General features: G+C 36.2%; 1 protein-coding gene across 1 annotated transcript in view; it reads right to left on the reverse strand.

The window, feature by feature from the left end:
• LOC114148136 (transmembrane protein 163-like) overlaps window positions 1-17,245 on the reverse strand; it is a 55,125-nt gene that overhangs the window by 4,429 nt on the left and 33,451 nt on the right. Inside the window, exons 3-7 of the mRNA XM_028023143.1 lie at window positions 7,702-7,745; window positions 6,504-6,595; window positions 5,471-5,567; window positions 922-1,033; window positions 35-176 (exon numbers count right to left, since the gene is read on the reverse strand). Of these exons, the coding sequence (XP_027878944.1) occupies window positions 35-176; window positions 922-1,033; window positions 5,471-5,567; window positions 6,504-6,595; window positions 7,702-7,745 (487 nt within the window). The remainder of the gene's footprint in view (window positions 1-34; window positions 177-921; window positions 1,034-5,470; window positions 5,568-6,503; window positions 6,596-7,701; window positions 7,746-17,245) is intronic.

Consider the following 17,245-nt stretch of genomic DNA (forward strand, 5'->3'; position numbering starts at 1 on the left):
AAAAATAGACGTCTGCCAAACACAAAACTCTTACTTGACTCCATAGGCCAGAATGATTAGTCCGATTAAAACCCCAATGGTGCCATCCAGAAACCAGACATCGGGATGCTGCTTGAAGACTTCAGCACTGATGAGAATTGAGAATCCCATGATTGCTCCAACCAACGAGTTAAACCCTAAAAAACACGAGATTAGCATATAAAGGTTGGCTTGGTTTACAAACTTGCTTCTCTAAAATGTCTGAATATTCCTGAAAGAGACCATCTAAGAATTTAATGTCATACAAATTTTAAACCTGTTATTCGCATCATTCCTCTTACTAAAGTCTTACCTGAGTGATTTTGTTTAGAATAACCAAATGGGATAATTATTAATAATTGTATGTAATAAATAGCCCTTCATTTATTACATACAATTAGGCATTTATTTCTCATCTTCATAAGTATCTGTGAAATAACTAACATTCCAAAATTTAGGAATAGAAATTGTAAATTTTCTCTGTATTTCAAGAAAACCTTTTTTTTTTTTTTTAAACACGAAGATCATATCTGATACAGCAACATTATTTGTACCTTTTTTCTTTTCTAAATATAATTACATGTGCCCTAGTGTGGAAGCTAGCTCAGTGGTTATTGTCTTGCCTGCAGTAAGTGTATAGTCTTGTGGGAAATAAATCTATGCTCAAAGAACAGCAACCTCAGGCTTATTGGATTGATGCCCTGCAAGTTAGAGAGTGAGACCTGGGGACAGTGTGTTGCACTTTTCTTCAGCTCTGTGTGTCTCTCTCTTTCACAAGATGCACATTTTATTCTTTTATCATTTATGTTTTGGTTTGCCATGTGTTCTCTAACATTAAGTCATACCTAAGCCATTTATCAGGCATGTTATTTATTAAATTTTGTGAGTGTACAGACTTCCTACCGTCAGTAATAAGTGCCCGACTGGTCAGCTTTTTTCCCAGCATGAACTTGGCCACAGCCAGCACAGCACAACTAAGACCGCTCACTATGGAGACGCTGTAGAGGAAGTCATCCTGGGGTCAGAGACAGAAACAGAGAAAAAGCTCATGAAACTGGCTGTTTCTATGGTTATATACAATACCTGTACTACTTAGCACAGAGTCAAGAGGGAAGCAAACTAATTTAAAATGGAAGGTTGAATTGTTAGCTTTTGTTAGCTCAAGCATTTTAAACCCGGTGCTCCTCTTTAATTAGTGCATCAGCTCAAGGTCGTGTGGATGATGCTTTGAAATGATTCAAGCTCTTTTCTTTCTCACTATCAGTCTCAAAACGACTTCAGCAGAAACCCAAACTTGACCCCTGCTTCAGGAGAGACAGAAATCAGAAGGAGGCGAGAAAAAGCAGAGAATATCTGGCAGGGAAACACAAAGACTGTCTTCACTAGGCTCTGATTTTCACTTACAAAAGGCCAAATTAAAGCTTTTGATTTATTAATTTGTAACTTAGGCATTTATTACTAACATTGGGCTTTTTACTTAAACCTCAATTATTTTGGAAAAGTATTCAAACAGAGGGCTGCACAGTGGCGCAGTTGGTAGCACTGTTGCCTTGCAGCAAGAAGGTCCTGGGTTCGATTCCCGGCCGGGGTCTTTCTGCATGGAGTTTGCATGTTCTCCCTGTGCATGCGTGGGTTCTCTCCGGGTACTCCGGCTTCCTCCCACAGTCCAAAAACATGACTGTCAGGTCAATTGGTTTCTCTAAATTCTCCCTAGGTGTGAGTGTGTGTGTGCATGGTTGTTTGTCCTGTATGTCTCTGTGTTGCCCTGCGACAGACTGGCGACCTGTCCGGGGTGTACCCCGCCTCTCGCCCGGAACGTAGCTGGAGATAGGCACCAGCAACCCTCCCGACCCCATTAGGGACAAGGGTGAACAGAAAATGGATGGATGGATGGTATTCAAACAGTTAATATTTGATTATTTCTTTTTAATTAATGCTACAACCACAGGCTTCCAAGTATTCTATTGGCATCTTATGTCACAGACATTTACAAATTTCTCTGTAGTTGTAACAAAAAATAAAAAATGTTTTAGAAATAAAACTTTTAATGGTCTGCAGTGTATTTCTATTTTACTCTATATCTAAATAAGCATCACGGCAATAAGATACCTTCAAAACCCATTATGAAAAGAGAAGAAGCTCTTAAAGAGAAGAGCTTCTTCTCTTTAAGAAGCTCTCATTGTTTCCAACATTCTATCACAACAATGCTCCTCATCATGTCATTAACAACCGTTATTAGAAGAGTTGGGCTGAGAAGTAGTTTGACTCTGACTCTCAAACGGGTGATGTCGTTTCCTGTGCGTGCTGCATAAGGAGAAGATACCAAAACCAATTTAAATTCCTTGTGGCCTGGGATCCCCCAAAACGTGCTGGACGGTGCTACCAATGGGAAGGATCCCTGAGTTCCTCTTGACAGTCTTTTAGAATTCAATTTGGAAATCTCAATTATTAAAAGCTCTATTTCTGCAAAAATCCTACTTGTGTATCACTATAAGGTACTTGCACGTTATAATAGTTTCAAAGCTGCTCTGTTTCTTTTTTCTTGACACAGAGGGGCTCTTGGTTGTGTTTTTAATCAGGTACAAGAGATGGACAGATAGTCAGAGCTGCACCAGAGGACGTGATCCGAATGGGGATTTCTACCTTTTCTTCACCCTCTGTCCAAAGTAGCAACATTTTACAGTAATCCCACTTCGTGGCTTTCCTCCTCAGGCTGTACAGCTTCTATGTGAAAGGAGTTTTATTTTAGACAGCATAATGTGCAAAGTCTAATGTTCTCTTTCATTATTTGTTTTTCGTTTTCACACTAAAATGAAAGCACATCTGGTGAGGTAAATCACCTGTGACATCCTTTTTTTGAAGACATCAGTGAATTTCTGTACCCCCCAAAAAAACAGAAACAGAAAACTATGTATGATAATAAACAAAGTTCTAGAACGCAGATGAGGTCGGCTCATGAGGAAAATATACTACACTTTAGATGAGAACAATAAAAAAGAAACTCTGCATCATTTCATCCTCCAAACTACTGAATCTACATATTCAACCACAGCGCAAATCCTGTGACAGAGATTTTGAATATACCAACAACTGCTTTATTTTATGCATGCTAGAAAGCAGAATGTTTATAACTAAAGAAGAATTTCAAGGGCTGACAGAAGGTGACGAAATAAGTGAGGTGGCGGATGTAAGAGGCAGAGTGTCAAAGAGAAAGATAGTGGTAATAGGCTTTTGATGGTGTTAGCAAGATCCCACTGGGCTCTAACACATGGTCTCTATTAACATAATGGCATGAAAGCAATAAACAGTCTGGAGAGAAGCTGCTGACCTTAACCAGCTCCCCTTCTTCTCCTGCCTTAAATATTTCTCTTTACCATCGGAGATCTTTAATTGTTTCTAACAACATTTTTCTTTTCTTTAAATGTCACACCCTCCCAAATGTCAACTTGTCAATGAGTTTGAGGCAATTTACGGTCGACAGAAAAATCAGTTTGACTCAGGGTCGATTAAAGTTAGACAAAGACGTCTCTGAAATGGGAAATTGTTTCAGAAGAAGTTCAGGCAAGTTAAGTAGTATTATTGTGCTTTATACATTAAGAAATAACAATAAACACACACTGTCTGCATGCTGCACACCTGGTTTAAATGTTATCTGCAAATTAATTTTTTTTTTATGTTAGAAATGCCTTGATCTGATCTTGATTTGGGGTTTAGTTTAGTAGTCCCAAACTAAACTAAACTGTCAGTACAACAATGACATGAATGTTACATAAAGTGAACTTTGTTTTGTTGATTTAATAAATCCAGGTTTTCTCAAACATGTCAAGTGACAATGATTTTTACTCTTTAAAAAAATCATCTCTGATGGCAAATTTGCGGTTTTGGCTTCTCTTTCTCATTCTCTTGTTTTCTATCTATCTCTGTCTGTTCTTGAGATTAAAACGTGAAAAATCAGCTTTAAACTGGCCCTAATTCATCACAGTGCAGCTAAGAAGAGATACAACACTGTCAGGATTATCCATAGTCTCAACAGTTTCACAGAAAGATAAGTGATGTTATAAGAAAGCGAGGAGGAGTCCTTGTTAAAGCAAAAAATGAACAATAATATAGTAAAGACAGTCTATAATTTAAAGAAACATTTGGAGAACAAGCCTAATGCAGGATCTGTGTGTTTAAAAATAACCAAGACAAGACACTCTCTGTCTTTACCTTTCTACTTCAGTGAAGGAAACCCTGATGTGAACATCTTTGATCGTAGTAGACAAGCTATTTCCTGAAGAACCCACTTTCATTTTCCTGAAGCTTTTATTTCTGTAGTTTCAAAGAAACTAAGCAAGTCACTGACTGGTAGAGTATTCATTACTCACCTTCACTCTGTGATCTATTTTAGGTTTATCGCAACCTCTTTTTTGCACCTTTACATTACTGCACCTGCCAAACCTCAGCGACATCTTTGCAGGGAAACATGCATACAGACCATGAATCCAAACCAAATTCTTTTTTATTGGCTGTTGGACGTACACTATAAAATGTCTCAACAAAATTTCATTGATTGCTTGTAAGTTTAAAGCTTCTTAAGTTAACTTGATGTACATCTACAGTCATGTTGACCTTGTCTTCCGTTGCTTAGCTATTCCCTTTCATCTATTACACATTTTTATTTGCAAATATTAATGTTTTTCCTCTGTTCTTTCTGTAGAAAGCATGCCTGGCTCAGTCTTGGCCAGAACTGACCCAAGGAAGCAAACTAAGTTGTTGCTCAGCAGATTCCCATTAATGCTTTAATTTTAACACAGACCACATCGAAAATCTTTATATTTGTTTTTTTGACAATGAGAATACTATTACATTTCAACTCAGCATAAATAAAATATGTGAAATTGTTTAAATTTTAAAATAATTGTTTAAGGGAATTGGTAAGTTTAGTTGTTGTGTTACCATGGTTACAATCCAACGCTATAAATTTAATCTTTCTTTGTGTTTGAGCTTGGTTTGTTTACAAAAAGATCTCAGCAAATTAGTACCAATTATTTGTGAATGCTTTCAAGGTCACTTTCTCCTATAAATGACTTTTCACCACTTGGCAATAAATGATCAGCTGAATTTCACTGCATTTATTATCATTTAGATTGAAAGGTTCTGAAAGTATGGTTGGACTGCATTGGAATAAAGTTGTTAGAATTGAATTTTGACTATCATTAAACTGCAGTGTGCCATTTATTCATGCAAAACTCCCAAACATCAGTTTTATTGTTTTATAATACACAGCTATAGGCCTATTCATGCAGCTAAAAAAATTTAGATTCATAGAATTTTGCGTCTACTATTCATTGAGCATGACTCAGATATTAAAGCACTCATTATCCCACTCATATATAATGTTTTAAAGGTTTTGACAAGATTATAAACCTAGATTTAATGTTAAAAGTGTTGCATGTGTGTGCAGCCTTACCACTTCTGGAGGCATCCTGGTGGCCAGATCATGGATGGCTTTTCCCAGGATACACAGTGAGGAGAGAATAAACACAATCCCCAGGATCACACATGCTCTGCAGACCCCAAAACAGGAAAAGAAATGTGCTTTGAGTTAGCCTCAAACCACTACAATATTTTACAAGATCTACAGAGAATGACGAGAAAGACTGGTGGAAATTCAGTCCCAACATGTTAAAACCGAGAATTTTTAGTAATAAGGAGGCTTAGCAAAAGTGCTTTTTTTGTGCAAAACTTTAGCACAGCTTGACAGATGTTGCTGCAAAAGCTCATCTGCTGGTCCAAATTTACAATATCTGTCTCATCTATCTCACTGCAGGACAGGCCCACAGCTACTTGGCAGACGCAGTGTAATGTTGAGTCCCATTTTTCTTATTTTCTCATTTCGACTCAAAAATCAAACTATTCCAATTCTTCAGTAAGAAAACGTTTTTAAGGCAAGCTTATTTTGACTGTTGCGCAACACAATTTTAGACCTTCATTTTATTTTACCACCTCTTCTTTTGGTTACTATGTGAACACATAACCCCCCAAAAATGCTTTTCTTTACATTTTTCTACATTGCAGCTCCTCGGAGATGGAGTTATCACTTATTTATTTTAAAGTAAGTGTCTACTGCTCAGTTTCTCTTTGTTGGGGTGTACAGGTGTGTGTTTATACATTTTAAAGTGTCATGTCTCATTATCAGTGACACCTCTGAGCTCTGGTGATTATTTTTAGACAAGTGAGCCTCGGTGAAACCTGACAGCTACTTAATAAAGTCCACTGAACTCCAACAAGCGGTAATAAGCAATGACATACAGTAGATTTCTGTTGTTCAACTAATTATAAATACATAGTGTTTAAAATGATTTGAATGCACCCAACATCCCATCCTGTTCTGTCGTATTTATTCATGAGAAATGAACACTTTCTGGGGATTTTTTTTTCTGTTTTTGACATATACTGTATATCCATATATATGTCTTTTTTTAAGACTTGTTCATACTCACATGTACTCTCTGTGTGCAGAGTGAACAGCTGCTGCGTTGCTGTAGCGCCAAAGGACGATGGCTGATGACATGACATCCAGTGTGGCATCAAACTATGGTGGGTTGGAGAAAGACAAGAAGAAAAAAGAAATAGTAAGAATTTTACAATATTTGTTGTGACCATAGATATTCAATAATAACTGGTCAATTTAAAAAGTATTCATTTAGATGTGCTCTTATTATATTTATTTATATTTTAAATGTTTTCCTAGTAAGTGTAGCTATGGTGATGCTTAAAAAAAGAGATATTTTTTTAAATTCTACAATTATAGGTTTGATTTTTTATTCTTTTAGATTTTTTAGATAAAATAATATATTTTTAAGGGATTTTACAAAGTTTTAAGAGAGGACGGTTTTGAATATTGTATATTTGGCCCTATTTCCCTACAGTATAACAAAATAACAAAAATAACTTATTGTACAACAGACAGATTTTATTTTTTTCTTGCTGAGTCCTCCTGCAGCCCCCTGAGGGTATGCTTTCCTGATTACTTAGCCATACCACCCATATTAAAAGGGTGAAACAATTAATGACAGCACGTTTTATTGGGTTTTATTAAATGGTTTATTTTATATGATCTAATCTGCACTAATGAGAACATAAATTAGTTTTTCTCTAAAGAATTCAATGTGAACTGATAAGCATCAAAACAGGAACTACAGAAAATCTTAAAGTGAAATAATAAAATGTTCAGTGATCCATATGAAAATTTGATCAAAACAGTGCTGAGTTTAAGTATTATAGTTGGCAAAAGCAACATATATTCAGATGATTCACCAAAGATAATTAAAACCTTCTGAGATAAAATAGCCAGCGCTGCAGTTCAAATGATCTAATCATCTTATGCTAATTGTATTTCCCAAAAGCCCAAGGTGTGAATTTATTAATTTTCATTTCCTTGTTATTAAGTTTTATATTCTCCTACTAGTAACAATCTTAATCATGTCCTCTTGTAATCATGACCTCTTTCGCAAACTCAAAATGCATTTTGACATTCCATCCTATCTCCTTGGAGAGTTCATCCGCGCTCCTTTGTTACCGTGGCAACAAGGGGACCAATAACACTTTGGTACTAGGATTCATTAATAAATTGCCAAGGTCCCCAGCAATGACTAATTGATCAGTGTTTAAGGAGGAAAGCAGGAAGCTGGGACTCACGGCAAATCCAAAGGCTGATGCGCTGTGTCTCATGAAGGAAACAGCTGTAAAGACAGAAAACAACAACGTGAGTGACTTTTCTCCTCCAAAGGAAAACAACTGAGTTCATTCTGATCCTTTCCCTGTTTTATGTAAAGAATGCACTCATAGGTACACGATTCATCATGTACTCGCACCTAAGTGCAATGCTGGGAAATAGCCTAGTGAGTTAAAGGTGTTATTGTTACGAAATAAGTGAAACAAAAAGCATGATGGAAAAATAAATTCAAATTGTAGTGAGGTTCCTTTTTTATCATTTTTTTCTATTTGAATAAAGCACCATACCACATTTAATGAAAAACACACACACGTATACTGTATATATACAGTATATACTGTACATACATATTCAATAAATGAGAATATTAGTGAAAAGCCCATTTATTTCAGAAACTTTATCATTCAGTTAAATACATTACATACAGACACAGATTGGTGTTTGAAAGCTTTTATTTCTGTTAATTATGATGATTTTCTGCTTAAAATTAGTGAAAACATATAAAATACAAATATTACATTAGACTATTAAAAAACGATTTAATAAACAAATGAAAAGTATACTTAAAACCTGCTTAAAAGTTATTTTAAAAAGTTGCTTTTCACCTCATCCAAAATTATAAATTAATTTTATTAAAGAAGAGTGTTGATCATAAAGAATGGTGAAGGAGGGAATTATGATCTTGGCTTATTTTTCCTGCACCTAATTTAGGTTTTTAAAGCAGTGAAGAACAAATTGGGCACTTTGTGGGGACTGCTGTGGGACTAGGGTAAGGCTTTGGTTGCTTTTAATGGTTATTCTCTCTGTGTATACCCAGAGCAACAGCTGTGTCTTCATTCTTCGCTCAAAATTGAGCTTTTTCCCAGGGTTTATTAGGACAAATTGATTGCTTTACAATTTAGAGGAGAAAATAGTTCTTGAAGCAGGTAAAACATGAAATGCGCTCAAATTTTCAAACAAATTAGCAATTTGGTATGAAGTATGTAACAACAACAAAAAAAAATCTTAGCATTTTATCAAATTTTATTATATCTAGATACATTTGACAAGATAATTTATTACTCTGAATTTTATTATATTATGATTACCAAATTCTTTGGCTTTTGTTAAAATAGTCTGCTTATAGATCTTCTGACATTTCCAGACGGTTAAAGAAAGCTTTGTCTGGCTGTGTCAGTGACACGGAAAGGTCAGCATGACATCAGCTGACTGGATGACTGGATCCATTTAATAATGCCGAGCAATGAACACCATATGGGCCAAACTATCAGATGTCACTAAATGAGATCAGATGTTTACTAAATGAGATATTTACGCATTTAGTAAATATCTCTATAATAAGATATTTACTAAATGCAAATGAATTACCTGTGTGTTATAATTACCTGTGCAAATTAATTAATTAGCAGCGATAGACCCTTTATTATTATTTTTTACCAGTAGTGACATCAATGAGGCTGATGTCTTCTGCATTCATTGCAGTGCAGTTGTTGTTTAAAGCACCTGTATTGTTTTGCTGCGCTCCTTTTCCTTGTGTGCTTAGCTCCCTCCTGTCTGCGCTCGCAGGTCAGAGTCTCTTGGGACACCAACCCGCCATTAAATTGCCATGGCAACAGGAGATTTGAGGCCAAGATGGGACTTAGTTTGAGCTCGAGCAGCAAACAAAAAGCTTTAATCTTCCTTTTCTCTTTCATATTACCTCGCAGTCATTCCCTTGACCTCTGTCTTTGAAACCTCACAGATGTCGCTTCCATACTTTCTGCTTAGCTGTCATGGACGTGTCAGTCATATTAGGGGGTGACACAGGATTTCCTGCAATATGCTGTCTCTATGTCGCTCTTGTCTCCTGAGACAATCACCTTGGATCTCCATCGTTGTCTTAGTCACACATTCACTTCTAAATATGTTCTCTCTTACTGCCTTTCTTTGGGCCTTTAACAGGCTCCTGCCTACCTGAAGAGCCCAGAAACAAGGCCAAGTCATTGTGGATGCTTCTGTGCCAACTTCTCTGTTATGTTTAGACAAAGTACTGGCTTTTTGCCTTCTGTTAGAAGTCTAGTTTGTCTGTGTTTGTGTTTGTTGGCCTAGGAAAACGGCACCAAAAAAGAACATTTGTCTCAAAATGGTCAGGTGTAAAACCTAGACTGAAAATTGCTAAAAACAGAACCCAGTATCTAAAGGTAAAGCCAAATTTAAAGAGGCAGAAGAAAAGAAGGGTAAGCTCCATCTGATCTAGGGCATAAAAAGGTTTTATCATGATATTTGATGGTACTATTTTGATAACAATAAAAGTGACGATGAGAACTATTTATTACGTCTGTTTTAGGAAAGTGTATGGTAGACACAGCAATCATAGCCCTGCTGTTGAGAAACATATCAATGTATAATACAGTTCAAAAAAGTGTTTTTAATTCTATCTAACGTTTTGCATACAATATACTGGGAATCTAGGAGCAGTTTTTGCTAAAATCCCAGAACTCTTAGAATAAAGCAGTCCAGGTTCAGATGTTTGCTTAATGTGGTTTTATCATTTCTCTCTATACTTAGTCTTAATATCTGGTATCTAAATGGTAGTTTTCTGTTCTTTTGCAAATAGAACTTTTAATGACTTTTTAATACTTTGCAATTTAAAAAAAAAATCTCTCTTCAGTGATGAATAATTAGTAAAGGCTCTGTCTAACGTTCAAAACATGACAACAGATTGTTTTTGAAGATTTTCTTTTTTTAACCTCTTTACTATTAAAAATCAAGAGAAAATTATTTTGAGAATGGAAAAAGCAATACTAATTTTCTTCAAAACAATGGTACCTTTAATTTATTATCTTCTTCAACTTATGTTTGATGTTTAATGAAAACAGAGTGAGGTGAACGTGAGGCAGATGTGAAATAACTCATAAAAAATGGTTTCACTGATGTAGTTTATGTATCCAAAGTGGGCTTGTATGTAATAGTTTCTAATAATTTGGATATACACATATACATATGTGTATGCAAATGTGCAGAAAGAGTTCTTTGATACTCAGTTTTCACACCAAAAACTGAGTTTGAATATTGACGCAAAAAGAGACAACAATTTCCACGAGTGCAGTATCCTCTGACCTTTACCTTGCCACATCAGAACCTTCAAATCAAACACCATCTTTGTTGTTCCTCCCAGCCTGGTCTGGTGTGTGGGGTTCTTACATCAGAGAGGGCAGCCATTGATTACTGGCTGGGAATGCAAGTAAGCATGAAAGTACTCATTCAGGGAAAAACAACATACAGATTTTTATTTTTGTGAAACCCCAAAGGTTGTGCCCCCCTGGGCAGTGTGCCACATCCCCTTTATTATTTCCTTAAACAGGGAAAATCCTTTCTCACGGTTATCCCCACTTGAGATTTCTGAATCAACAGAAATGTCCCTCTTTTTGATCTTACTTAAACCTCCTGAAAGGCTAATTCAGTTGTCATTACTTGGATTTAACTATATATCCAGTTACTGATGTGTAATGGAGTGACCAGCAGGATAATTGGATTATGAATCTACAAGAGTTCACATGTGCATTCCAAGTCAGTTTTCAATTTATAGCTGCAGCCTCAGAAACATTCTGAACATCTTTAACCTCATTTTATGCTTTCATTTAAATACAGATACCTATATTAATCATGTAAAAGAGCTTAGGAGCCGTCCTTTCATTTTTTTTGTTTGGGGAGTTGTGAGGTATTAAGGAAAATTCATATCACCTCATGGCATTTTCTTGGCTCTGAGGAGGATTTTCTCACGATACGTTGATAATCCATTGAATTACATAGTAATGCAGTCTTAGTATTACTAAGGATATTATGGGTTGTCATTAGTCATAGAGATTTGTGCCATGAAGTTAAATGCTTTATGACACAAAGGCTATTCAGGAAGAAAAAAAGGAAACAAATCCTTGTAAAAATATGACTGGCAAAAGACTTATATACTGAAAGCAAATCACATACTGAAAGCAGTAATAACTACCAAAAATAATAAAATAATATATGTAAAATTATTAATAGAAAATCTTTTTAAAATAATAAGTTGTGCACGTCACTGCATGTACACACTTTAAAACTTGAATCTGGGCCTTTTCTATCTTTAAATGTAAATGCTTTCTGCTGAAGAAGAAAATATACGCTGTTTGTCTTGAATATCATTTGCAAAGCATCTCTGTTCCTGCATCTTAAAAGCATGCAGTTGTTCAAAGATAGTGGTGGATTGCTTTTGTTTATGAGGCTGTCAATCCAAAAAGACTGGATTCACTCAGAGAGGCGCCGAATGTAAAAATAGTCAGTATCACCCTCCCTGCAGTTATTCATCTTCCAGTTTCTGCTCCCGAGCTCATTTCGATGTGCCAGCCGTCTGTGTGGTTACCAGCTGCCAGCAAATCGATGCCTCTCTGGAGGCGAGCGGACATGCTTCCGTGTTCTGTCCTTCGGGTTGGTAGTTAATCAGGAGGGCAAGCATGCATGGACAGATACTAACAAGACTGGAGAAATAAGGAGCAAAAACAAAGGAAGAGCTGTTTGAAAGGGAGACGAAGGAAATTTAAAGACCCTAAAGAAAAAGACAAACAAGAGGGAGCAGGAGAGAAGAAACAGGGGCTAAATGGGAAAACAGCTAAATAAACTATATTTGTTTCACAAGTATTAAAATGTGGGAAAAATACATAATTATTTTACTTTCTATCAAAATAAGGAATTATCTTCTCACAGTTTGATACACAGTATCTTTCACATTTAAGAAAGGGGGAAAAAAAGCCAAAACTATGCTTAAGACGACAAGTTGGCAAGACTCCCTTTTGAGTTTTTCCTACAGTTTAAACCAAAATGTCCTTCTTTAACTTCAACAGTACAAAGAATCTGTCCCCAAAATCAATAATCCATGTTTAGTAGTAAAGAGCGGACAAAAGGTCCGCTCTTTCAGCGGCAGGAGTAAGGGGAAAAACAGCCCACAAACAGCTGAAATACACAAACATTAGGGAAACCTCCAAAAACGCTTTTACCTGGCTGTTTTAATAGTTCAAACACCAAATATACCTTATATGTCCATTAGTAAATGCAGTGGACACCGTCCTGGCACAACCACAGAAACTAATCCGCAGCAAAAGAACATTAACAGTGTTCCTGGACATGCAACTGCCAGCCAGTAGCAACTAGCATTGCGCCAAGATCAAATATTTTAGATATGCTCTACAAATAGGCAAATCAGTAAATAGGCAAATTTTCTGTGAATAGATTAGGTTGCGTTCCAAAGTTCTAGAAAGTCCATTTTACCTTAAAGAAAAATAAAAAGTATAATGATCAGTTGATTCTAATTAAATCCAACATTTCTTAATGTAATTGTTAGCTTTTTATTATGGTGCAGATATTTTAATTTAATAAGAAATTCTTTCAAAAATGCTACTAAATAATGATATAAAGATCTTTATTGAATTGTTTTTGTTTGTTGGTTGTGTTATTGAACAACAACATCTGTCCATCCATCCAAGCATACATACACAGTCAGTTTATGCTGAATCAACTCAATAGTCAATGAAAAGACAAAAAAACTGGAGTAACTGTTATGTTTGAGCTATTAATCTGTGAAAATCTTTGTCCAGCTGTCTGCTGACAGGTGCAGTAGAGTGAGGGAGGTTATTTCTTCTTCGGCTGGTTGCCATTCCATTACCCCTAAAACCTCCCATGCTATTGACTTTATGAAAAAAGTCCATATCGAATTAGCAGAATAATTTGCAACCAAATAGAAATGTAATTACGTCCTCCTTTCTGCTCCTCAAGGGCAGTGGCTCAATTCAAGGATGCAGACTTCAATTACATCCAAGGAGCAGAGGAATAACCAGTGGGACTGTAAAGAGGACGAGGAGGAATAAGAAAGGCAGTCAGATGGACAGATGAAAAAGGAGAATCGGATCTAAACAGAGAGATGGCGTAGGTGGGCTGACAGAAGGAAAAGGGAGGTGAAAGATTAAAGAGCAAAGATGTCACACAGAGAAAAGGGAACTGAAAGAGATTAGATGAGCCACTGCCAATCTGTGACTGAGCTTCTGATCTAACCAAGGTAAGTCGCTGCACTCACAAATTAAACAAATCTTCCAACAAGCGCATTTATTGAAGTGAACTGAGTGAAATGAAACTACTTTATAGTATAATAAAGACAAAACTTTAAAGAAATGTTCACACATTGATCCATTATTATTATTATTTTTTTGTTTCAGGAAAAAAGTAATTTATTTGCAACTAAACAATTAATTAACAAACTATAGCAAGTGGTTTGTCCCAAACCATATTTTTCAGCGGTGAGATGTTTGAGGGTGACTTAGATGTACGACCCATTTCAGTTCCCCTCAAAGCATCTTCATAAATTCCATAAATTGGGCTTTCACTCAGCAAGGATTTTCCATTTCTTACTTCTCAGTTAATCTGTGGTGTGTTTTGGGTCACTGTCATGTCAGAGGGGACAGCTTCAGCTTTTCTCGGGTCCTGATGTAACAAAGAATTCTCAAAGTGTTCCTCAAGCCACCTGTTTCCTCAAGCCACCTGTTTCCTACAGGTGGCTTGAGCTTTCTTTTTCCTGGAATGCTTCATTTGTTTTATTCCAAACTTCTCCTCTGTTTTTGTTTTTAGATAATTCACTTTTAGATTCCTCTGGCAAATGAACATTGTTCCAGAAGTCTTGGTCTTTCTCTAAACTCTCTGTGGTCCACTTCAACCAAACTTTTGTGTTTTTTTTCTTAAAGAGCAGAGGTTTTGTGCTTAGATACTTCCAATGGAAGTTAAACGTTTGCAGTCTCATTCTTATTCTAATTCTACAGGCCTGCACTTTATTTAATGTTATGCACTTAATTTTGGGTTAACATCTTGCTGTTTGCTTTCAACGTGAACTGGGTTAAATAACCAAACCTGGGCATGTCCCCAGCTTATAGATTACATTCTGTACAGTGGGATGGCTTATTTCAGATCAACTGAACACAAATACCAGACTAATATGATGCTACAATCTTTTTTCTAAAGGCCTCAGACGGTTCTTTAAGTCTTACCTTGGGGCTCCCTTTAATTCCAAACAGCGAGGAGCGCAGCAAACTATAAGGTTTAAGCTTGTATGTAGGTAATTTATTTGTCACAAGAGTTAGCTTTCTTTAAGTGTTACTTTATTTAAATGTTTTGAAAGGTCTTTTCTTTAGTAATTGTTTTGTTATAGTGCTTGAGTTTTTATGTATTAAGATTAAATATTCACATGAGGAGTATTTTAGAAAAAAACACAAAAGCTTTCAGAGGGTGGCTTAATTTTTGGCATGACTAACAGATGCTGTTGTTGGTTAAACAGTCTGCTTGTAAATCTGGTATTTTTACAGACTAATAAATAATAAAATGAACTGTTTGGTGAGCAGAGACAGGTAAAAGGGCAGAGAGGAGTTAAAATATTCAACAGGGGGATCACAAGAAGAGCTGACACAAAGGGTGAATTATGCCTCATTAAGATTTGACTAAACAAGGTTTTTATGCTAATGTGCCTGTCTGGGCACAAAGAGGAGAGGAAGATCTGACCTTATAGTCTCGCTCTGTCATTCTATTGGCTGGAATCATAACAAGGTGGGACTGTTTCCATGTCTCTCCACAAGGGAACAAAAATAATTTGCATGCAGAAAGAATAAAGATACAAGACAGAAAGTAGGTGAGACTGTAGATGAGCAGAGACAGTTTAAGCATAAGGAACAGCATGCAGGCAAGAGTAGATACATCTGTAAATCTGAGCAAAGACATGATAGTAAGAATCAGGTCATCTTTGGAAGTTGTTTTTATTTTAACATGAGGGATAAATTAGGAATTCTAATCTAAAATTAAAAATGTGTTTCTGATTTCACAATTTAAAGCCTTGAAAATGGCCACCATCTCTTTAAGAAGCTGCTGCTCTTTCCGACACTGTGCCTTTAACATGTCACCACAACAATGTAACGTTCTTATACTTACGCATTAGTTTTATCTGTCTAACATGTTTTAATCTACTTTAATCATTTTCTAATCTGTTATAGATCCTAGATATGGCATCAGATTTTATATAAAGTTTAATATAAAATGAATTGACTAAATTAATTGATTTGTGAAAACAATGGAAACGTCCCATCAAAAACACCAGAAGTTGTGACTTTTAAAGATTTTTTTTTTCAACCTACACTGCAACCTAAGAGCACACTAACACAATCCCTGCTTTCTCAGCAGATGTTTCTGACAAGGTTGCAGTTGTCTTCTCAGCCGCAAAATATTGTATTTAATAATTCAGGGCCTCCAGCTCAGTTCAGCTCTGCACTGAGCCCTGCTCTCCTGGAAGAGTTCACCCAGCGGAAAACCTTAGCGTGAATCTTCCTGTCCTTCAGCCTCTGCTCCTCATTTCTTCTTCTTTTTAACCTCCTCCTGATTTCTCTCCCCCGGTTCTGCTCTTTTGCCTTTACAGGTCCATTTGCTCCTCGTCCTACATGCCTCTGTTCTTAAATACAAATCCTTTTTTAACATCCAGTTTCTCTTGCTAAAGTTGTCATTTCTGAGTCTGATTTTGCTTCCTGTGTTTTCCTTTTCCTCTTTTTTTATTCTGCCTTTGAATTTGTTTCCTTTCTCTTCCCTTCATCTCTCTATCCTTTTCCCCCTTCTCCTCTAAATACTTCCTCATTCTAACTTTCCTTTGAGTTATTCCTCAGGGATTACACCACTCTCTTCTCTCCCACCATAAGCACAGCAGAATTGATATGTAGCCGGACAGAGCTGAAGTCAATTGGCACAGAGCGAAACGTACCATCTGTATGTAGCTTGGTACTGGGGACGCCACAGAGTTTGTGTAGGGCTCAAGCTGGAGCTGACTGGGCTAATGCTTCCTACGCACATGTAGGTTTTCCACAGTTTCACCCTGGAAATGTTTAAACAGTTTAAAAAGGGCTTCTAGTGGAGTTAAGATGATTTACTGCCTACAAGAATTGTACAAAGTTGCACCACTAGTGAGAGAAGAAGTCACCATACGTTTATGCCAATATAATGAACATGCATAATTAGGAGCTCAAGTAAGCCCAGAACATTCATAAAAGTCCATGCAAAACAAATTTTAGGCAGCCATGGACATACACTGCTCAAAAAAATAAAGGGAACACATAAACAGGTGTTTAACACTTAAAGTGTTCCCTTTATTTTTTTGAGCAGTATATATTTTGTAATGTAGTTCAAGGGATATTTTGTTGAAACCTATGTAAAATGAAACTTAGCATTGTTATTTATTTTGAAAGAGATTATTGTCCTGTCTTTTTATCAAAGGTTTTTTTTAATAAATATTCAAGGAGGCAGATTTGGTGGTAAGGTTAGGTGTAAGTTGATTTCAGAAGCCCAAGTTACCTGTCGCTGTTTGAATATCCAAGTTTGGTTGTACTCTCAAACATCTGGTATACTTTAAAGTGGTAGGTCAGAGTGTTTAACTTCAAATTAAAAGTAATATGTGCCAGATTTTTTTAAAACAGTTATAAA

Source organism: Xiphophorus couchianus, chromosome 7 (genome assembly GCF_001444195.1).
Source record: "Xiphophorus couchianus chromosome 7, X_couchianus-1.0, whole genome shotgun sequence".
NCBI classification, from domain to species: domain Eukaryota; kingdom Metazoa; phylum Chordata; class Actinopteri; order Cyprinodontiformes; family Poeciliidae; genus Xiphophorus; species Xiphophorus couchianus.